Here is a 24,780-nt window from a genome sequence, read left to right as displayed (position 1 = left end):
TAAATCTTCAGAATGAAAACCCATTTAAGCACCTTTATTCTAGCTTAAAAGCAGAACAAAAACATTACTGGGAAGATATGTGGTCAGCTGACTGTGTATTCTGCATGTTAAAAACAGGAAAGTTTCTACTGAATACATAAACAAGATTTTCTCAGAAGCTCATTGATAACTGCAATTCAAGAAGTTTTCACAAAGGTAGTAAATTCATTTCTGTCACAAAAACTGACACTTGGTAACATTTTAAGTTCATCATTTATATCATGAAAACCAGTCAAGTTTTTTTCTCTCCCCTTCAAAATCAGTAACTTAGAAAATTCTTCATCCAGTTTCAGAGTCTTTCTTCAGTTGTTCAGGAAGGAATTAATACATTTCACTGAATTAATACATTTCACTAAGTGCAGACACCTCTTGGCAGATTGCAGTCAGAGGCACTGTTCTGCTGTACTACCCCAAAACTACATCACTCACAAGCCTCCTCCAGTTACTATTCATTGGGTTTTTAAACATAAACTCAGTTCTTCCATTTCTTCTTTCTTGTCTTCTACCTTACTGCAGATAAAAAGTCACTTCTAACTACATAAGCACAAACTTCACTGACTTTCTGATAAATCATTACCAAGTATTGTATTACACAGCATAACAAAACCATCAATTAACAAGACCTGTAATAAATTGTCTAAAACTGACCTAAGTTTGTAATTTTTAGAGCAATTTGCTTTTTTTTTTCTTTGGATACAGTACCACAAAGTAGTTGCATAGATTTTCATATATCTGAAGTAATTGGGTGTGTTCCAGATTGAAAGATCAATACTGTCAAGGAGCAATTATATATATATTTTATATATATATAGTATATTACATATCATATATATGTGATAATAATATGTTTATATAAAATATATGCTATTGTTATTATTTAATATATATTATTATTATATATATTATCATTATATATTATATATACTAACTAATTTAGTGGGTCATTCATCAGTCTGAGAACATCCTAATTTTCTAAAGTCCATATTAATAAAAAAGGTGAATTAAAGTCTGTGTTTATATTTCAGAGTAATAAAATCATTGTTGACATTTTGCTGAAAAGCAGGATAGGATGAAGGAGAAAACAATGAAAAACAATGCTTATATTTTTTCAAAAGGACAAGTACCAGCATCATTTAAAAGCACAGCTACTTCACTTCCTTGAGCTTCTCATGTTATTTTGTCCAGTTTCTATCACTATGGCACAAGGTTATTTCTCTAGTGGAAGAAACACAAAAAAGGATCACAGAATTTCCCAAGTTGGAATAGACCCAAAAGGACCATCAAGTTCAACTTCTGCCTCCTCAAAAGAGCATTCAACATTCTGCTCTACATTTGCAAGTATTGTCCGAATGCTTCTGGAACTGCAGCCAGTTTGGTGACGCATCCCTGGGAGCCTGTTCCAGTGCCCAAAAATGCTCTGGTGAAAAACCTTTCCCTAACACACAAACTAACCCTCCCCTGACACAGCTCCATGCCATTCCTTCAGGTTCTGGTCAGCACTGTATTGTGCTTGCAACTATTTACTGACTACTTCATTTCAGGAAGTATTCTCTTATACACCGAGCACTTCACAAAAACACGGAGAAAGTGTCTTAATTCACCTAAAACTCACTGTAGAAAGCAGTCCTTCTTAAAATAAGGAATGATAATTCAATTAGCATTCACAGGAAAATAAATTTTCTATTAGACTGCATTCCTGCAACTGCAATACTTATGATTTAGGAAGACCATCACAGTTATAATTATCTGTTGATGCAAGTTTCCCAGCAGTTTCTGAAGGTAAAAAGCATTAAATCTAGCCTACACTCCAGCAGTTCATCAGCTAGACTGAAAACTATATGTAATTCACCTACAAGTAGATGTTTGATTTGTATGAAGAGATGGATTTTAATTTAGGTACATTTTAAAGTTATAGAGCTGTTTTTAATATAATTTTACCTACTCTTTAAAATAACTAACATAGAACGATACCTTCTACCTTTACATATGACTGACTTTCAATTGAAAGTGAGCAGTAAAGAAAATAGATTCAGCCATTATAACACTTACTTCATGATTAAATTTGTAAATATTTATTTACTGTCCAGTTTTTGGCCAGACTATAAATAATGCAGGCGCACATGTATCCCACGGGCACCACATGGCAGAATACTCAAGCAGTAAATAACATACAGTAAGTAAAAAGGAAGGAAAAGGAATGACAGTTCCAAGATATTCTAGAAACACAGTTAAGCAACGCACAATTAGGGCATTCTATGCAAATGAAAATCTAAATAAACATGTAGGAACAAACTATGGCACCAATTAGTAGTATTTTGAATTTCTACCACATTTGAATGGCATTTCATCAACCAGCTTCACATCACTCGAGGACACAGAGGTGTAAGATTAGGAGGTATTTCAAGGAGTCACTCAGTGCTCATCTTTGTAGGGAGATAAATTCTGCAACCATTAACCACTGAACAAGCTGCAGCTAGTCAGCCAGATACAGTGCCAGAGCTGGTACACAGTAATTGCATGCATATTCCTGCTCAAGCACGGACTAGATGATCTTTGAAGGTCCCTTCCCAATCCCTAACATTCTGTGACTGCTGCAAAAGTGGAATACCTAGTTAACACTTCCTTCACTAAGAGATAAACTTCCCCAGCTCATTTAGGAAGGGCCTTGCCCTGGCAAGCTGTCACTGATCGGTTCCAATAATTCTTGTCCTGTGATAATATCAACTTGCTTTGTGTTTCTGAATATTCATAGTTCTTGATGGGTGACTGCAGAGACAGTATTTGTAATATAGTTTCAGAATAACATGATGTTAGAACACTTTCTCAAGGGTTTGGAAGTGATTTATTTTCTTGCATTGTGATTTGTTATCATTATAGAGTAATTGGGAAACAGCCCATACCCACTTATTTCTAACAGTAAAGGTGAAAATATTTTCACGCTTTTCTGAAGCATTACCAAGATAGCATTGTTCTTACCTTACATCCAAACTTTTCTTTGGTGCATTCAGTCAAGATCTTTGAATCATACACAAAATAGTTGCATACATTTTAAATGAGCTTCTTCACACACTATTACTCCATTCTGACTGCTTGTTTCATTTGTACAGTGATTAATTGACAAGTCAAGAACTGCCTTGTTACATTAAATACCACATAGCAAGGATTCTTCATCTGCCAGTCTTTTCCTCCTTAAGTGTTCTTTGTAAACTATGTGGACTATTTACATAACTGAGTGGATGATTAAAAAAAGACTTTTAAAGGGCCATCAACAGCTTATTAATTGGGTGTGGAAAGTACTCGTGACTGCAGCTGTATAAAAACATGCCTAGCAAATGCATTAGAAAAATCCAAGAAGAAAGGTTTATTGTCCTATTTTACCATTTGTGCAGCAGGAGAGCTAACAGAAGAGGAGCAAAGGCAGCCTAAAATGCTTCCTGTACTATGTGCTTGAGGAAACTATAACTAGTATAGGGCCTGAGAAATGGAAAAAAAAAAAAATAAAAAATGTTAAATATAATACAGACTGACAACACGGAACTTACAGAATGTACATTCACTGGTTATCTGTTGAACCATCAGCCCTGTCAAAAAGAAACAATCAAATGAGTTATTCTACTGCCATTATACTTACATATGTACTAAATTCTTCGCGATATATGCTTACATTCACTCCGTACTACCTCATTATAAACTGCAATGGGATTTTTAAGTAGCATACTTAACCAGATCTATAAAATAAAGAAAACTTGATACCTTTTGAACAGAAGTACCAGAAGGAATTCTAGGTACCATTCAGTTCAGGAATTAGTTGTTTGCTATTTAGTTTAGCTCAATCTCACACTTTCATTAATTAATATCTTGATATTCAAATAAAGGAATGTCCAACCTGTGGCCCATGGGCTGCATGTGGCCCTGCACAGTTAGCAATGCAGCCCCAACTTATTGTAAACTTGTAGCATTATTATGTGTTTATTAGCAATATTTTGGGGACAGGGACACCTACAGGTCAGTGCCCCATCCAGCCTGACCTTGAATGTCTCCAGGGACAGCGCAATCCACCATTTCTCCTGGGCAACCCATTTCAATGTTTCAATACCCTTATCATATAAATCTTTTCCCTTTTATATTCAATCTAAATCTTCCTTATTTTAGTTTGAAAACATTTCTTATATTATTGTAACAGACCCTGATTAAGAGTCCATCCCCTTCTTTCTTATAGCTCCCCTCTAGGTACTGAAAGACCACTCCCAGGTCTCCCTGAAGCCTTTTCTCCTTCAGGATAAACAGCTCAAGCTCTCTCAGTCTGACTTCATAGGACAGTTCAAAGCAGAGGGGCAGGCTCACCTCCCTCAATCTACTGGCCACATTTCTTTTGATGCAGCCCAGGATACAGTCAGCTTTCTGGGCTGTCAGGGCACCACTGCTGCAGCAGATTATGCATGCAGTTACTGCGTACCAGCTGTGGCACTGAATCTATCTGACTAGCTGCAGCTTGTTAGAGGTTGCAGAGTTTATCTCCCAGCAAAGGTGTGCACTGGGTCACTCCTTGAAATCCATCCTACCTAGCCCCATAACGCTATGTAATTAGTTGATTAAATGCCATTCAAAGTACCTAGTGCTTGTGAAGACATGATACATTCCTTGTTATTAAACAGATATACAGTTTCTCTTATTTACCTAGTAAGCTTCAGCTTATGTTATTTTGTAAAATAATTTAATAAATTTACATGTTCACTGTGGAAGAAATATCCAGAATACTACTATAGTGCTGACAAATTCTGTACTTTTCTCAAAAAGCTCTCAAAAGTAGAAAATAATTCACAATATGTTTTTAATTAGTGTAGTGATATGTATTTTATAATTTTTTCTGCTGTTCCAATCATGTGGGGCAATTTGAGAATCAGTTTCAAAACTGCATAAAAACTCATCAATTTTTGGTATTTTTGCAACTCCATTTTCAGTCACCATATACACATCACCTGCAACTTTTCAAATGGAATGCATGCAGTTGCCACCAGATATCCAGCTCACACACAGTTTGATCATATTTCCTCACTAGACTTTTCTTTTACTAAGACCTATCTTATCAGAGAAACGTTTCCCTTGCTTCACACCTTATTCACGTCATCACTTTTTGGCAGTACATACATTTGTGTACAATTATTTTCTAGGAAGAAACACATAGAGAGTACAATTAGATCAAGAATCTCTGACAAGCACCTTGAGAACTCACTAAGAGTTCTCAGCAATCCAGACACCAACATATTATTTAAACAAAAACAAGGTCAAATATCCCACTAGCTTTATGGATTTGTTGCCCTCTTTGATGTTCTAATAAAAACATACTTTTAAAAAGTTTTGTTGCTTGTATACATTCCTCTTCAGTCAATGGGCAAGCCAAAAGGCTGGCCACCATGATCTATTAGGTTTAAGCTGTAACAGGAGTTTTATTTCTTTAGCTCTTCTAAAGGGAACATTTCTTTTAGCTATACTTTTATTTCCTCGGAGAATATCTAACCAAGAAGAAAAGTTACTTTTGTCTGTATTTCACCCAGTAATACAAAGTAGATCATTGTATGTTTTGTGATAGCCCCAGGATTCCATGTGTCAAAGCAAACTACATAAAACTTTCCAAAAGTCAATTCAGAGAATTAAAACATGCACAGAATCTCTGAAATATTCTGTAAATATGGAGCTTCCCCTTGTAAAATTGTGAATGTGATTTCTAGCCTTTGGTATCAGGACATCAGAAACAGCATGGTCAGCAGGACTAAGAAAGTGACTGTCCCCTTGTACTGATGAGACTGCAGTTTGAATACTATATTTGGCTTTGGAGCCCTGGATACTAGGACACTGAGTTTCTGTCACATCTTCAAGGAAGAGCAACAAAGCTGGTGAAAGGAATAGAAAACAAGACCAATGAGGAATGCTGAAGGAACTGGGGTTGTTTAGACTGAAGAGTGGGCTTCAAGGAGACCTCACTATTCTTTACAGTTACCTGAAAGTTTAAATGAGGTGGATGATAGTCTCTTTTCTCAGGTAACAAGTGAAGGGATGTAAAGAAATGGCACCGAAGAAGGTTTAAATTGGGTATCAGTAAGAATTTTCTTCATGGAGACAGTTGTCAAGCATTGGAAAAGGCTGACCAGTGACTGTGTGGAGCCTCCACCCCTTGGGATATCTAAGAGACATGTGAATGCAGAAAAAAGGGACATGGTTTAGCAGTGGGACTGAGTAATTCAGGTTGAACTTGAAGGTCTTTCCCAACTTAAATGATTCTAACATTTTCTGAATGACATCAATAGTTGGACTTAAAAGATGAATGTCTGAGGAAACAAGCTGTAAAGAAAGGAATTCACCAACATACTGGACCTCTTAAAGACTCCATTAGTCTGGAGTCACCATATTAGAACCACTAGCTGGTATCTCAACTAGACTTCAGTGCTTGGGTGCCAGTGCTTCCTAAGCAAACAAAACTACAGGCACAAAACAGAAGGCTTTCAGGGAGAAAAGCAGAAAATCTTTACACTTACTGATGATTACCAAAAACCAGATATACAGTCATCCTGTGGGCAGGTTCCAAGAGAAGTAGGCCAGTACATTTAAACAGCAAAAGGCAGTAGCCAAAAAGGTCAGAATTATAGACTGTTTTTAAACCCCATTTTAAAATAATGCTGTTGTAGCCATGACAGTTTAAAGCTTAAAGTTTGTTACGTTATACAGTTTATGTTTTATTAGATCAATTGATATAAACTTGAGGCAAAAAATAAAAGCCTCCAAATCCTGTCTGTCTCTAAGCTTCTTCATCTGAACATTCCACTTTCTCTAGCTATATTAAGCTTTATTAACTTGTACAAATATTGGCTCAGTTCTTCTTTCAAGCACTGTTAATACTAGTAAATAAGTAACAACTTGGATTAAGAATGCTGTCTGCTTATGACATGTGTAAGTGCTCAAGGATTTTTAAAAATAGACAGGTTACTAGAAAAATAAAAAAATGCAATGGTATTGACCCCCCGGTATAGTAAAACTGAAGTGACACAGATAGAGTACTCAGAATATTCAGATAGAAGGCAGAGATATGGCTGTCTGTAACTGTGATATATTACTGGTTTGGGATATTTACTAAAATGTTTATGCTGAAATCCTACAAGAAGCTTTACAGACTTCCATTCCACAAGTTAACGACAAGAATAAGAACAATTTCTAGTACTGAACATAAGCTGAACAAAATTGTAATTCTATTAGGGAATAAAACGAAGTAAATTTTGTGTTGTAGGGAATTGCCTTCTGACTTATTTTTCCTCTTCTATCTGATATCAGTCAAAATTGCTGCCTTCAAAGAAGTTTGTGTGTGTGTGTGTGTGTAAGACAGTGTTATCCAACCAACATAAGCACTGTTCTTACACCCCTCCTCACAACACTTGAGTAATAGCAGGGAACTAATTGACTACTGTTTGCTGAACCCAGAAGCATCAGCTTCCTTGTCTTCCCCTCTTAAAGTACTATTGTTCTAATGTAGCAGAATTTAAATAAAATAAATCCTTAAGCATCTTTTCTAAAGTCAATTCAGCACTTAATCCTATCCAAAGAAAACCTTGGTCAAACTGGTAGTAGAGATTGGCTTGCTTCAGCTTAACAAAATTAAGTCTGAAAGCTCATATACACAATCTTACACATTAGAGGTAATCCTAAGGTAATGCTACTGATGCCAAAGGATAACGCTGACTCAGTAACGCATGGAAATAAAACAGGACAGATCTTAAAAATTCTTATGAACAGTAATTTATTGAACTGTGAAACAGATTGAATACAAGTAGAAGTGAACTCTAGGTTCTAACTCAGAGCTTACTAATTTCATTCAAGAACTATAAATGAAATAATTCAGGACAAAGTACAACAGCTTAAGACACTAAAAAGAGGATGAAATAATCAAGAAGACTGACTTCTAATTTACACTGGTAAACTACTTCAAGCATGAAAGAAATGCTGTGTTACCATTCCTATCTCTCCAAAAGTTTCAGTTCTCACTATTTTATTTAAGTAAATCATTACTCTAAATTGGAAAGAGATTTTTTCTGTTGACCCTCTCCCACTCTTGAGGAAAAAAAAATATCCACAGATTAATAGAAAAGTCCTTCTAAGACCTTTGCTTAAAGATGAAATAGGGAGCTATACTAAGTCAGATTTTCTTATTTGTTAGAGCACTGTAACTAGAGATGTTAAGCAATATCAAACAGCAGGACAAAATTGCTAATGTGCTGAATATCTTCTTTCACAGGAGAAGTCATGTTAATATATCAGATAAATCTACACTTTCTATTATACTTCCTGTTACAGTTTCTGTATGACCAAACAGAATAGCAAAATAGTTGGGAAGCAAAAAGGCATGACAATTACTCACTTAAGAGTCCAGAAAAAGCTGTAAGCATAACATAATGCAAGGTTGTTGTGCTTTTACTTAGAGAAAAAGGACTTTCTTTTCTAACAAATAGTCTTTGAGGACAACAGGTTACTAAAACAAACTGGATGCCGAACAGGTTTCAGAAAAAATCTACTGCAACAAGTCTTCAGGAGCTACTGCAGATGTGAGAAGCAGATAGATCAGAGAAGAGAGACCTCACAAGGACAGCTAACCTAAGAATCTAGGTGCTACCACAAAGACTTGTCAAAAGTTATGTCCAAAACCTTTGACATACGAAGCATCAGAGAGCAGTGTACTCAAACTGCAGACATTTATTTCAAACTCGAACATTTATTTCATACTTAATATTAGAGACAAAAATGAAGCACTTAAGAGAATTGCTGTGGTTTTAATAGATGCTTATTAGAAGGTTGTTATGAGTATTTGAACCTTGAGAACAATTGACAGAACTTTAGCATTTATATTAGCCAGACCTTTTTCATGATGCCAGCATATATGCTGCTTTTACGTTGATGAAACTTGAAGAGAAATAACAGCTTGGCAACGTATTTCTCCAAATTGAAAAATAACAATGGATTACATGGCAAACATAGAATCCTTACACTTACTTATGTGAACATGTTTCCTTTCCAGTTTAAACATGACAAATAGTTACTACCTTTTTTCAAGTACAATCTAACTAATTTTCAAACTCATTCATTTAATAATTCAATTTTTCTAAAGAAGGACCATTGGGTTTCTCTTAATCCAGTTAGCAAACAAAGTCATTAGCCACACAGGCTAAAGACTTTAGGTGTGTCAGTCCTTAGATAAATTAACAAATATAAAGCTTATTTACTGACAGCATAACTATCTTTATTTGCAAAATGTAAAAACTCTAACATTGGTTTGGAAAGGTTTTTAAAGAAGACTTTGTTTTATAAATGAAGTACATTAATCTATCATTCTTGCTTTAAGTTCCCAAGCAGGATAAAATTGGTCTTTACCACAGCTTGGTATAATCAGCAAACTGGCTGAAGGTGCCCTCAATCCCACTGTCTACATCACTGATGAAGATACTAAAAAGGATCAGTCCCAGCACCAACCCCTATGCAACACCACTTGTCCCTGATCTCCATCCAGACACTGAGCCATTGGCCACCACACTGAATCAGTGACCACCAATAACCTCTGATTACAAATTTGAAATGATATTATAATTATTTACAAATGCAGAAGAAAAATGTTCAAACAGGTAACAGCAGCATTATATTCAATTTCTGTACTTTTTCACTACGCTTTTTGCATTCTCCTAAACATCTTTTTAATTTAAAAGAGGACACCATTCCATATGCCTAGTATAGGTCCTTCCTAGAAGTTGCTTGCTTTATTTATTATTCAAAAAAGCTGTTTGTGGTCATAATTTACTATTCAAAAGCATTTATTGTAATGCCTCACCAGAGAAGACCATCTACATTGAAAAATTCAGCATTTATTACTGAAACAAAACAGGACAACCTGCAGCTCATAAATGAATAGAATAGTGATTTCCATCATTAGGAAGATGAATTTTAGTTAATACTGAACTCTGAATATTTGTTTCATATTCATTTTGACTCACACGAGTTTGTTATGAAACAAGTTATTTTCTTTATCCATTCTGTCTGTATTATTCTATAATAAATCTTGAATTAATGCCAGCATCTTCTGCACTTAACTTAGCCTAAATCATAGTCCCTCTCTAACATCGAGGAGTAGATATAGGAAGATACAATAAAATAGTTAGACCAAGAGTTAATTCAATTAACTGGAGTCAGCTCTGTGTGATATTTACAATAGGTTCAGCACACACTGCGCTCAATAACCTGCAGAAAGAACATCACGCTCCTGAGTACCAAGGGAAAAGATGTATTTTCAGGTTAGGATTTACACAGTGTAAGGGAGGAATGTCACTTTAATGAAATTTGTACTGTTGTCTGAAATACCTTTCTAGCTGGAACAAAAGACAGTCTTCCTTTTAGTTGCTGATCATACTAAACCACTTCAAAATTTTAAAATACAGTCTATATGGTCTAAATACAAGGAAACCCAAAAAGCCAAAACAGCAATGAAACAGAACCTGCAAGTGTTTTAGTCTTCTAAACCACTTACATGCCAAAAAGCAAAGATTTGAATATCCTGAAAGGGTATTTAACAGTAATCCAGGTTCTCTGAAATTAGCTTGTAGATCTTTCATATCTACTCACTAAATGACACTGACTCCATTTTTATTCTCTAACTCCTTTCTCTTAATACCTTAACATATTCACAATTCAAACAATTTGCTTTGTTGGTTTTTTTTTTTTACATTCTACAGATCACCACTTATTTCAGGAATTTCATGCAAGATGAAGGGCAGAGGAACAGGCTGAATACAGCTTTACCTCCTTCCCTCCTTCCTACATGGACAGTGTAAGAACAATAAGCATACAAGCTACTTACAGATGAATAGCCGTCATCTCTGTTCCACTTACCACTGGTTGGCTGCAAAGGTAGCGGCAAAGTTCTCCAATGTACTGGATGACAGTCACGTTGTACTTTTTGCAGTCACTCCAGAACTGACTAGCTGAGAACTTCTTTTTTAAGACACACGTTGCGCCTTATTGGAAATAATAGAAAAAGAAATCAATTTTTTTCTCTGAGTGGCAGCTTAACTAGCTCTGTTTGTATCTGCCATTCTTCTTAAGTTCACCAAAGTACATTTTATTTATAGTGCAGTGTACAATACTCAGTGTACACACACTAATGTGGTACACATACTACCAAAATATATACGCTTCTAAGTTTCCTTTTAACAAAATACAAAAAAAGTGACATTTTTGACCCAAATAACTACATAATCCTAGTCCAAAAATGGCTGGCAAAAGAGGTCCTCCTTCCTCCTACACGACCCTCCTATATCCTCAAAATGCAGAACCATAGAGCTCTTCAGAAAAGAATATTCATTGGCTTAGTTTCTCTCAAAGCAGTGAACCAAATCTATATTTGTTTAAACATATTTTTATAATAATTAATTCTATATTAAAAATTAAATAAATCCTACCTAATTCAATGCATCCACCAATACCAAGAAGAGATGCTGCACTGTGATAAAGAGGCAAAGTAATATAAATGATGTCTTCTGAAGTAGCACCAAAAGCCCAGAGTCCAGCAGCTCCTTTAAGAACCTGCATGTGACTTATGACTGCGGCCTTTGGAAGACCTGTAATGAAAACACAAAACTCTGCATAAAGCTTACCTTCAAGAGAAGCCATTTTTTTTCTTTCAAAGCAAGGTCTTTAAAATCATAGCTGTATCAGTACTTTCTCTGATAGCCACCTATTCAGCTAAATGGACAACTGGATCTTATATATGTATTATATATGTATGTTTGTTTTTTTACACATAGCAACACATCAGACAATCTGTAACCTCATGTTAATTATTAAATCTGAAGTAAATCATTTCAAATAAGAGGAAAGAAAGAAACTGCATGACCAATACACTATCAATTTACACAAGACCAACAAAGGGTCAGCTATACATATGAACTTATTTTCACATAAAGCAGAATAGCACTAGGTAATTTTCAGGCAAGAGAGTCCAACATAATTAAGAAAACTATTAGATCTGATAACCTCCAGAAGACCCTTGCAACTTCAGCTATTCTGTTGAGATTCTTTGAAGTGCGCTGGAGAGTCTTGAGTTCTTTCTTTCTGCTGCTACAAACAGCTGACACCAGACTGTGCAAGACAGTACTTACTTTAAAGTAAGCTAAGAGCCAATAATTTTATACTTGCAGTATACTTTTATACTTGCAGTATCAAAAGTGCTTAAATGTTGACTTAAAAGTGGACCCCTCAAGCAAAGGAATTCTTATTCTTCTAATTACATTGCTCAGGAATAAAAAAATGCAATTTTAACTAATATAATACATGCAGGTATCCCACAACAACCTTCTCTCCAAATTGGAAAAATATGGATCTGATGCACATTCTGTTCAATGGATGAAGAACTGGCTGCAAGGTCAGTTCCAGACAGTGGTGGCCAATAGCTCAGTGTCTGGATGGAGATCAATTATGAGTGGTGTTGCACGGGGCTCAGTGCTGAGACTGATCTATATCTTCATCAGTGATGTGGACAGTGGGGTCGAGTGCACCTTCAGCCAGTTTGCTGACAGCAACAAGCTGTAGGGTGCTATTGACACACCAGAGGGACAGGATGCCAACCACAGGGACTTAAACAGGCTTTAGCAGTGGGCCCATGCGAACCTCATGAGATTCAACAAATCCAAACACAATGTCTTGCACTTGGGTCGAGGCAACATTCACTACCAGTACAACCTGGGAGATGAAGGCATTGTGTGCAGCCCTGCCAAAAAAGACCTGGGGATACTGGTGGATGGCATGCTGGACATGAGCCAGCCCATGTGCCCTTGCAGACCAAAAAGCCAACCAAATCCTGCGGTGCATCAAAAGAAGTGTGACCAGTGGGGCAAGGGAGGAGATCCTGCCCCTCTACTCTGTGATGATGAGGCCTCGCCTGGAGTACTGTGTCCAGATTGGGAGTCCTCAGTACAGGAGAGACATAGACCTACTGGAGCATTTCCAGAGAAGGGCTACAAAAGTTATCCAAGGGATGGAGCATTTCTCCCACAAGGACAGGCTGAAAGAACTGGGGCTGTTCAGCCTGCAGAAGAGAAGGCTCTGAGTTGACCTGTTAGTGACATTTCAATATCTGAAGGGGAGCTACAGGAAAGAAGGGGACAGACTCTTTAGCAGGGTCTCTTGTGATAGGATACGGGGAAATGGTTTCAAGCTTAAAGAGGAGAGATTTAATTTACATATAAGGAAAATGTTTTTTACGGTGAGGGAGGCACTGGAACAGGTAGCCCAGAGAAGTGGTTGATGCCCCATCCCTGAAGACTGTCAAGATGAAGCTGGATCAAGCCCTGGGCAAGCTGATCTGGCTGTACAAGTCCATGTTCTTTGCAAAGGATTTGGAATAGATGACCTTTAAAGGTCCTTTCCAACTCTTAGGATTCTATTTTTCTATGATACATGTTAGCATTATTATAGTTTTATTATATAGTTGACATCTGGACATTTTGAGCTTTTTACTTTTTGTATTCTAGACCAACATTTTTACTTTTAAATCTTCTCCCAGAAGCAGAAATAAATACACTAAATAATTATTTATATGAAGGGAAAAAATAAAAAAATAAAAATAAAAAAATAAAAATAAAAAAATAAAATTAATCCCCATTTAATTCCTCCTGTAGCTAAAACTGAATGAGAATGCCAATCTGCTTATCTTAGCAACATCATGCTCCTTTTCAAGTCACCAACCAGTTGTTTATGGTTTTGGTTTTTTATTGCTGTTTGTTGTTGTTTTGTTTTTGTTATTAAGTCTTAGCTTCTTAGCTGCTGGACAACTGGTATTAAATTCAGCCATCTGTTTCTACACTAAAAGTCTAATAACTTAATCTTATTTTCTGTCACTACACAAAGCACAACTTAAGGAAGAAAAAAATGTCAATTTGCTTTAGATTGTTTTTTAAAGTGCTGGATACAGTGTTAATATTTTGGCTGGAAAAACATGGAAAAACATTTTATAAACACTCAGAAGTCAACCAGGTAGCAAAGCTTCTCCCACTGTATTTATACAATCTAGCAAATGAAAGAAGAAAAAGCATGTAATACTTTGAATATAAACATTAATCAGCAAGAAGAATGCTTATTTCCCACCAAAGTGATATGAAATATGATATTCTATTATAAAAAGATTAATCAAAAGATGAGAGTGCAAACAAATAAAAATAAAAATAAAAATCAAGCTTCTAGATAACAGCTTTAAGAACATATTATCTCTTTAGCATACTTGTACCTGTTGTTCCTGAAGTAAATATATATAAAACAGAAGATTTGAGGTTGCTGGCAGATCGTCGACTAACTGGAACAGGGTCTTCAGATGCAGCATCCATTTTGTCTAAAAGGCTATGCACACTTGGAAAAGTGAAATCCTTGGTCATTACCCAAACACTGATGTCTTTATGGAGGTTAGGAAGAATTTCTTCTAAAGTCCCAAGCAAATCTTAAAATTTAATATAAAATAATGTTAGTTAGATTATGTCTTCAAAAAGTAAATGCAAGTAAGATACATTTCCTCTGAAAGTTTCAATTTTTATAACAGAAAGAGGAACGTTACTCATCTTCATTGATGTAAATAAATAAAATGGTGGTGAGCTGGACTGGAAATGGAATGAAAATAGAATCTAAAATAATAAGATTTCTGCTGACTCCATGGTGTTTAATTGTCACCTAGCTCTCCTGAAAAAGTGGTGATCCTTGATTAATAACTCCTGCTTACCGCTGCATTTCTGACAACTCTTTGTCATTGTTAAGAATAGAAAGCAGCATCATTAAGCTTTAACTTCAAATAAATGATGAGTAAGTATGTTAAAGATAAGTATATGCACAGCCAACAGTTACAGTGCAGGTTTCCTTGGATGTCCTCAACAGCGATTTCTCGAATGGAGGGTCTTTCTCCTCAAAAGCACAGAAGTGAGTCAAATGGGGAAAAAAAAATAGTAATAAAGAAAGAAAAAAAAAAACAAAAACAAAAAAAAACACCTGTATTATGCGTATGGAAACCTGAATTTCAAAGAATATAAATACGATACAGACCTGTACCTTATTCAGTATAGACTTAAGATTGTGGCTATTTCTGTGGTTCTTCAGCTTGATCTTCACCTGAATCTAATTTTAGGTATCTAGCAATTTTATTTCTTTATCCATTCATCCACAAACAATACTCCTTATATATATATACATAAAACATAAATATAATGTTTTATATATATAAAACAGAGGTCAATTCCTAAGTAGTAAATTTTGTATTTATATTTTTGTATTTATATTTTTAAGCGTTTTTTTTTCAATCTGTCACCTTCACAGAATAACAAACAGATGTTAAAGTATTAACCCAGCGAATTTCTTAGGTGTAGGAACAGTCATATTGCTTTCAAAAGAACCATTCATAAATTTAAAGATATGTTTATGCTTAAGCGCGTTACTGAATCTCAGCCTACATAATTAATCTTATAAATATGCCCATGGGCATAAATGTATGTTGTTATCTCAGGATTTATAAATGAATAAACAAATAAAGTTGAAATGACTCACCCAGAACCTCACAGTGAAGCACTGCCAGAGCCAGTTTGAACTCCTGATGTCAACCCCAAGCTCAATTTGCAAGTACTAAATATGAGTACCATTAATAGAATCCTTTTGCATATACTGTCCACCATAACAGTGCAACATGTTTAATCATTTCAAAAAATATTTTCCTCTTGACAGACTACTGTATATGTTTTAGTGAATGACACCTCTGTGACCTTAACAGAGATACAGCCTCCCATCACCAACTACAAGAATGCCTTATAAATCTGAAGATGACACAGGATGGCTTCTGTATGTTTTGTAAATCTTCAGCAAAAATATCTGATGGGGTGTGGTGTAATCATTTTGTGTCCTAGCTCCCTTATACTATAGAGTTATTTCAGGAAGATATCATCCAAATAATAATGAAAATCTAAAAAAGCATCCTATTTGAATAATTTGAGTACGGACCCCTTTCGCTCACTAAACACAACAACTGAAAAGTAAAAGTGTACTAAATTCCCCAACAGTTTATTGACTGTATTGGCACAGGCACCAATTATTGTGCCAACAGAGATATTAAACACAGTTAAGAATTGTTCACTGTTAGTATTAAGGATTTCTCACTTTCTGCAGCTTCTAGTAATTATACATTCCAAACTCAGCTGGCCACGTTGTATAGTATCCTCACCAGATAACCAGTGTGGTGTACAGATAAGTATTTCTTTTAGGTGCTTAATAAATAAAATTTTCCTGTGTAACTGAGCATGAAATTTTTCCTCTGGTTGAATTACTGTCACAGTTTCACGACTTTTGTTATCAGTATTCCACAGCACAACATCGTGTAAAGCACTGGGAGTTAAAGAGTTAATGCCAAACTTCCATGGACCGCCAATTTTCCAAATACGTGGCTCTCACAAGAGAAGAGCTACAAACCCAGAGGACTTTGCATTCAGAGGGGAGGATAAAGTTGGCAAGTCACAGGATAATCTTGCTGCTTGGTAGCGTGTGGGTGTGCTCCCCAGCCACTTCTCCTTCAATTCAGAGTAAGACTTTCAGTTTTGGACATTCTCTTACATTCTTCTCGATTCCAATTATATGTTGTATTACAGTGTGTTACCTTCCACGTCAACATCATATTTAGTACATTAACTTTCCTCCTCAGATCATTGCCGCTGTTCTGTTTTTAGGCCCATCGCACAACTGTTCCCATTTCTCAGGGTGTGGATCTGTAGGTTCCCTGCCCCATTAGTCACAGTACTGGGCCGAACCAGCTGTAAAATATCAACATCCTCCCCTTTTCTGGGCCTGCTGTCTCAGCCACAGACACAGATAGATCCAGTGATAACACCAAGACAACTACAAACTATCTACTTGCAAAATGCCTGCAAAAAAACAAACACAACTACAAACCTGAAAACAGTATCACTGTTTTTAAGAACCACCAATACCAAAGAGGCCATTAGTGAATTTCTTTATTTTTCATAGGTAGATTTCTTGCATTATTTCTAATCATTTCTGCCTTCCGTGTTTTTGACAGTAATGAAAATGAACGTGTAACACTGGACTATTGCTGTTATCTCTGCAGAAGATATTTTTGCTTAGAAGTGTATAAAAAAAGAGAAATTCACAAATATTTCTGGTGGGGTGGTTTGTTTTTTTTTTTGGTTTTTTTTTTTCTCCCTTTTAATAGACTGAAACATTTTTACCCTAAATAATTAAGATCCAGGTTTGGATTAGAAATGCACACTGTTTGCTTTTTCTCAACCCATACAACCAAAGACTGCTTCCGTTGTACAAGAACTTGCTATTTCTTTCTTTTTCTTTCTTTATTTTTTTTTTTTTTAAACTACTACTGAGCATTAGTTCTGTGAGTAAATTATACAACAGAATAGCATTTTTCTTTTTTGTTCAGGAACCTATTACTTGGAGCAATATGTGAACAGTTTGTAATGATAAAGAAGAAAGGGTAATTTAAATTCACAGTTTTCAAAGTGCCAGAAGCACAAAATTACTTCTGGAACAGGAATGAACAAGAGGTGTTGGAAGACAAAACTCTCAGTTGTGCTAAGGCATTTCCAAAGAATAATTCTGATGACAGTCAGCCAGCAGTTCGTTCCACGAACAAAGAATTTACATGCCTGATCTTGCATACAGCTCATTGGTCTTTACAAACCATCTTGTTCTTGTGACAGAAACAAACAGCCCTCTTAGAGGAACTACATTTCAACATTTCTAGAGGTGCCTGGCATGTGCACTTATCCATGTAGTAAAGAAATAATATTAAAGCAATTTATCTATTTTAATTTGTGGTTTCTCTCAAGTGCTTGTTGGCTCTTTAAACTATGAAATTTTAGCCAGGTTTTGGTTTATTTGTCTTGGAAGAAATGACCTAATCTAATGTTTTCCAATATAGACAGCAGCTCCCTGTGCTCTGTTTACACTGTTTGTATATGAATAATCACCATTTGCTAACTATGTGGCTCCCACTGGGAAAAAAAAGTAGAGAGAGAGAGAGAGATTTGTCAAAATGAATGTGCTTCTCCAAATTATTTCTTTTTTCCTTTCTTAGCAACTCATTGTTTAACAAAATCTCTTGAAACTGTGTTACATTAAGTTCATGTGCATGTGTAAAGATTCATCTTTTGAGTATCTTTTAAGAAAGAAAGGAAAACACGCTTTGGTTATAAGCAGCTGCCCTAGACTGCAAAGTGTACAAAAGGTTTTTTATATTATTTCCTAGGAAAGAAACAATGTGGCCTATTGGCAAACAGACAAGAGTCTGCCAATGATGAAAGGAATAAATCAGATTATGAGATCGACTTGCACTGAACAAAAAGTTACACAGAAAGCAAACTGCATTAAATTGTTCTTTGATAAATTTGATGAGCACTCCAATTCAGTAAACTATGGCATGCCTGTCTGGCATCAGAAAAATTACTGTTACCTGTACCCCATCTCCAAGTGACTCCTTATGCTCAGTGCCTGTTCTCACTAAATAATAAGAACAGAAATTTCAAGTCAGTTGTAGATCAGGACCAGTGATGGAATCTTGAAGTGCCAAATGCCACTGTAGGCAGAAAACATTCCATGAGCACAGTCTTCTCATCAAAGGATATCATGGGACAAAGACAAAGGCTGAAATAAAACAAAGGATCAAAGAGATACAGTGTCAAATAGAGCTGCTAAGATTGTTTTCTGTAGGTCTGCTATGCTTTCCTTGTCCTGCATGTTTAGATCCAGACACCTTTGCTCACTTATTTCAGAAAAGTTCAGAAAAGATAAATGTCTCACAAAATAGTGTGGTTTTTTTTTACCCAATGACTCACACGTGTAAGATGATACTGCTATTTGTACATAATACCATAAATAATTAAAAAATACCACAAATATTTTCTCTACTCCTTTTCTCCAGTATATAGGCACATTTCTGTCTGAACTTCACCTCTATCAGCATAAAGCATGGTTCTGAGCTCAAATAACTGACAAAAACAGATTACACTGAGCAGCACGAAGCATTGCTGATGCCTAAAGAGTAAAGAACTCTGGCCAGGAAAATGCTGTACTTTGCACAGCTGAAAGATATCATTCTGAATAGCCGAATCACAGAATGGATGAGGTTAGAAGGGACTGCTGTTGGAGATCATCTTAGTTTGACACAGTCATGCTCTTGCCTAAACACAGTCATCTAAGAGCAGCTGCCCAAGCACACCCACAGAGCATGTACTCTGAATAGCCTTTGCTGTCCGGGCTGTTGTAGCACAATCCTTTTGCATTTAAATCCCTGAATCAGAAGCACTGATGGCAATTAAGGCTCAGTTGAACTCTTCCCAGTAGCAGCATGCTATAAATGCACTAGCAAATTCCATTTGTGTCATCTGGGTGAGCCACTAGATTATGACCGTTGTTTTATGGTCTTGCTTTTACACAGCTGTTGTCTCCTAAAGATAAAATACAAGTTTCTTGAGACAACTGCTACCTTATTAAAAACACAGTTTCAAGCTTCTGACTCAAAACAAGTATTCTTCAGAATGGGAGTGGTGATAGAAAGTTTCTGAAGATGGAAGACTGGAAATGTTACATAAGAAATAAAAGCAAGAAATCCCAAAGTCATTGAAATGATTTTGAAAAGACAGTAGACAAATGAAAACAGCTAAAGCAAAGATTTGCTCTGAACTACAATGTCAAGTGGAAAAACTTGAATGGAACACAAGGTGTATATATATATATATTGGGAAAACAGAGAATCTGTATTTGCCTTACAGGCAAATCTAATAGAATAAACTAAGTTACTACATCGTGCTAAATGAACTACAGGAATACTGCTATTCTACAAAAAAAAAAAAAATCCAGCTTTGTAGAGGTACTCATTTCACATAAGAAACCAACAAGGAAGAGAAATTTTGCAGCTCTTCAGCACATGAGTCCGAAGAAGCAAAGCTTCAGGTATTCTGCAACCTTTCTGCAATTAAATCAAAATGAAACCCCAAAACATCAGTTCTACTAGAAAACCTGAATCTAAAGTCAGAAACAGCAGTGAAAATATCAGAGAATTGTCAGACAAGAACAAGACCTGACTGCAAGTGCTGAAGGAAGGATTATGCTAAGCCACAGCCTCTGAAAAATTTGCAGACAGGAAAGACAACTTAGGAGTACAAAGTCCACAAATAAGAGTGATCTTGCCAGAAGCAGCATGAAAGGCATGGAAGAAAACATAACCATAAATACCATCCAGAGTGTTTAGAGACATTTCACGTTTGCAGAAAGTTAAAGCATACTAAAAAGAAAAAATGTACCAAAAGATGAAATAAAATGCAACTGTCACATGCAGAGGAAGACTACACCAACATAAGCTGAGCAGAGGTTCTCCAATAAACAACTGATCTGTGGGCAGTGATGTAGATATCAACAGAAAACTGAAGGTCCACTGTCACAGAAATGAAATCATAACTGGATTTAAATGCAGATTCTAGATTTAACATGCTGCTAACAGATACAAATGCCAAGAGAAAATTTGGTCCTACTGACCAAAATGTGACAGAACAATTTCCACTGTGCTGCAGTGTGTGAACGAGAGCAAAGGTAACACAAAGTATTGAAAAAAACAATTTTGTAGCTCTTTAAATGGAATTATTAACTCAAACTCATTTGCAGGGGGTGCAGAGCATACAATACTGCCAAAAATCAGAACGACCTCTGTCCAGAAAAAAAAACACTGTTATAAAATGATCTGTAATTTACAAAAAAATAAAAATTAAAATTAAAAAAAAATCTAGATAGATACTGGACCACAAGTTGTGTGCTTTTAGTGTATGTATTTTGCAATGGAATTTAGAATGCTGAGTTCAGGGTATCTACAATCCTGTAGAAAAGAGCATCAAAAGAGCAAAGCACACAAGAAAAACTCAGGTAGCACCTACTGATAAGGCAGTATCCCTTGAAAAACAAATACTGGATGAAAAGATGTGAATACACCTCAGAGAATTTATCTCATCAACTGCATAACCACAGCGTTAAACACTGACCAGAGATTTTTATAAATATTATGGGGAACTATGAGTGATAACAATGTATGATCCAACCTTCTGTTTCAAGTGACACGAATCGGCCCTCATTGCCTCTGAACAGCATGTTAACCTTCAGCTGCAAAATACAGACCTCTTTGGAGAGGCTGCTTCTCCATATAACATGGCCAACAAACAAGTACAAAGCGGAGCTTCAGCTTCTTTCACAGAGATGGGTAAAAAGGGTTCCTAAATCCTGAAGAATATTGTAAAGCCTTATACCTCAAGGGTCTGAAGAACTGAATGAAGAGGCCTATGAATAACATAGGAACACTATCACATAGAAGACCAACTCAGAGATTAGCTTGTTGATATTACCTCTTTACACATAGCTTTTCTCCTCTGAGCTGAGATGGCCAGACTCGAAAAAGAACCACAGGCAATGCACATGAACTGTCTTAAGAGTAAATCAGTTCCTCAATCAATACACTTAAAAGCACATATTTAAGAGAGTGTGTTAAATGAACTACTGTTTTAATTAAGTAAAAAGGCAAAATTTAAAACTGACAGTTTGGAAACACTGTTACCATATGCTGTGGGATTATATTTAAATTGGCTCTTGTTTTATTAGTTTAGTTATTAAGTACTCTATTACTCTTAAACCAGTATAACACATGCAATTGGAACTGCATAATTAATGATGTAGAAGTATGTAAGGGAAAAAAATATTAAATTTAACAGTGAAAGCAGAAATTTGAAAGCAGAAATTTGCAGCAGCAGCATAGAGCAGAAAGAAGGAAATTTAACCATTTAAGTCTCGCAAATACAAAGCCCTGCAAACTTTGTTAACAGGAATGGGACAAGAAGATGTGAATTGGAAATACGGCATAACATTTGAAATAATAATTTTCGGGAGGCAGAATGAAGCTAACACCTCACATTCTGAACTACCCTCCTCCACCCAGTGAGTTAGTTCTACATGATTCTCTGTTACTGAGGATTTCACCAACAGTTGACCAAAAATGTAGAGGCGCTCAGGAGCCCAGTTTTAGCTTATATCTCTCTGGCTTTGGTTTATAGATCTCTATAACTGAATCTTAACTGCAATAATAAAATTCACAGTATACCTACATCACGTTTTAAAATTATTTTTAAGTGTGCATAATAATAAAATAATAATAATAACATACTGGAAAAACACAAAAGACACTGTTATCACCTAATCAAACACAACAATTTCTTCTATAATCTATGTACAAGTAAGCTGGTTATCACAAATCAAATTTCTACATGCTACGCATATAAAGTAAGACTCCCAGCTCCAGACCCTGGGAAACAGGCGCACCTCTGTGAATAGCTGTAAAGAAGAGTCTGTATAGCTCGTAGCTATGGTACAAACCTTCCAGTTTTAACAGGTTTGACTGCTACAAGAATGGTAGAATAGTTCAGGAAAATAAAATTCATTACTTGGATAATATAAAAATTGACTGCTTCAAACAGAGTGGGAAACTATTCTCATTAGCTCATTTTAATGCTCTCTTAGACATATTAGGTAATTCTTGAAGTAACTAAACATTTGGAACAGGCTACATTTAGGTGCTGCAAACTTTTCTGCAATGAATACTGTCAGGAACAAGCTAAATCTATGCCCACAGAGCATGGATATACTTCATTTAAGTGACCAATGCTTTATCCTGAAGCTAGAAAGCCACAGATTTATTTCATTATGTGAACATCTCAAACTTTGGTTTTCAGTGAAGAATCTGAAAGGGCATATGCTGGGAAAAAAAATTAAAAAAAAAAAAAAAAGTGACATTAAAAGCTTTAGACATATAAATCTAAACCAACTGAATACTCTACCTGCTCCCACAATCAGTATCTTGGGTTCACAGCTAGTGAGACAGTGCAGGAGAGACCTGGAGCGGACATTGAAGTTGAGGAAAGCCACCACACATCCCAGCTTGGCCAGTCCAAACCACACGTGGATAAAGTCGGGCTCGTTGCCCATCAGCAGGGCCACCGTGTCACCCTTCTTCAGAGTGCCGTGGTGAAGGAAGACCTGCGCTACCCTGTTACTGCGCCTGTCCACATCCCGGTAGGAGAGCACCTTCCCGTCGTAGATGAGGAACGCCTTGTGGGGTTGCTTCTCCGCCAGCTTAACAAACTTATCCAGCACGGTGACAATCTTCCCTCTCCGCCTGTAGCTCTCCACCCTCAGCCCATAGAGCAGTACCTTCAGCAAGTATCTCAGATCAGCCCAGAAGTAAGGGAAGAGAAGTTTCTGTATGAGATGCAAGGAGGCAATGCCGGCCGCAACGCCCGGTACCCAGGAGGGAAAAAACATCGGGAACGGAGAGATGTCGTCGCAGGCACGCATTTCCTTACAGCTCGCCACACGACGCGGCACCCAGAGAGCAGCCCGGCGAGGTGCAGAGCCTGACAGGAAGCCCGCTGGCAAGAACCCGCCTCAGCCGCGGCCGCGCCCGGAGCCGCCCGCCAGCCGCAGCCCCGTCCGCACCTGCGGCGTGCGAGCACCGGGGAGGAGGCGAGGTCAGGAGGGGCGGGAACTCAGCACCTCCAGCTTTCACCCCTCCCTTCGCCGGACTCCCGGCGCCGCGCCGAGCTGCTGCGAAGGCGGCGGGGGCCGCTCCTTCAGCCTGTTGCATAAGGCGCGGGCCGAATCACGCCACCCCGCAATCGGCGGGAGAGCGGACAGCAGCTGCGTGCGGTGCCGGCAGAGCAAAGCGAGCTGTGCTGTGCAGTCCCTGCTTGTAGCTGTTCGGTCCTGGGATGTCCTTAGGCTTCCACTCTCTGCCGAGGTGTCCAGCAGAACTTGGGGTACACAACCTTGACACCAGCACAGAGAGAGGAGACCAGAACCACTACCGCGGTCCTGGAAATGTTCTTGTGATTGCCACCCAGAAGTGGCAGGCTGAGTGAAGGCTGTGGGTCAGAGTACCATGTCACAGGCTGTTTGGGGACAACAACGAAGCTGTGAAGGGTCTGGAGCACAAGTCTTATAAGGGGCAGCTTGAGGAAACTGGGATTCTTTATTCTGGGGAAGAGGAGGTTCAGGGGAGGCCTTATCGCTCTGTACAGCTAGCTACCTGACAGGAGATTATGGCAAGGTGGAGGCTGGACTCTGCTTTCAGATAACAGTGATAGAATGAGAAGTAGTGACCTCAAGATCTACCAGGGGAGGTGCAGGTTGTATACTAGGAAAAACTTATCACAAAGAGCAATAAGGTATTGGAACAGGCTTCCCAAGGCGATAGTGGAGTCACCATCCATAGAGCTGTTTAAGAAATGAGAAGATATGTTACTGAGGGACGTGGTTAGTGGACGTGGTGGTGATGGGTTGGCAGTTGGACCTTAGAAGTCTTTTCTAACCTTAGTGATTCCACAGTTCATTAAGAAACATCACTGGCAAGAACCTGTCAGCACCTGGACATAATGTTGGTATCTCTTCTCTTGTGGTCTGTCATTGCAGACGTACCAGTGTGCTGATGGAACCACACTTCCATTGTGGTTGTATGTGGTGAGACATCAAACCTGGTGTCTGTGTACTTCAGTGCAGCTGAATTTATAGTCATACAGGCCATGAAAGGATGAGGTCATTTTCTGGATGACACCTGTTCTGCACTTGAGCTTGCTG

The 24,780-nt window shown here is 37.2% G+C and overlaps 1 protein-coding gene across 1 annotated transcript in view; it reads right to left on the bottom strand.

Moving 5' to 3' along the window:
- SLC27A6 (solute carrier family 27 member 6) overlaps positions 1 to 23,669 on the bottom strand; it is a 35,983-nt gene extending 12,314 nt beyond the window's left edge. Inside the window, exons 1-4 of the mRNA XM_072359784.1 lie at positions 22,986 to 23,669; positions 14,348 to 14,554; positions 11,526 to 11,684; positions 10,957 to 11,081 (exon numbers count right to left, since the gene is read on the bottom strand). Coding sequence (XP_072215885.1) covers positions 10,957 to 11,081; positions 11,526 to 11,684; positions 14,348 to 14,554; positions 22,986 to 23,502 — 1,008 coding nt within the window. The 5' untranslated portion in view covers positions 23,503 to 23,669. The remainder of the gene's footprint in view (positions 1 to 10,956; positions 11,082 to 11,525; positions 11,685 to 14,347; positions 14,555 to 22,985) is intronic.
- Positions 23,670 to 24,780: the final 1,111 nt, after the last annotated feature.

This window comes from Excalfactoria chinensis, chromosome Z (genome assembly GCF_039878825.1).
Source record: "Excalfactoria chinensis isolate bCotChi1 chromosome Z, bCotChi1.hap2, whole genome shotgun sequence".
Lineage (NCBI taxonomy): Eukaryota > Metazoa > Chordata > Aves > Galliformes > Phasianidae > Excalfactoria > Excalfactoria chinensis.
This window is presented reverse-complemented; position numbering and strand designations above follow the sequence as displayed.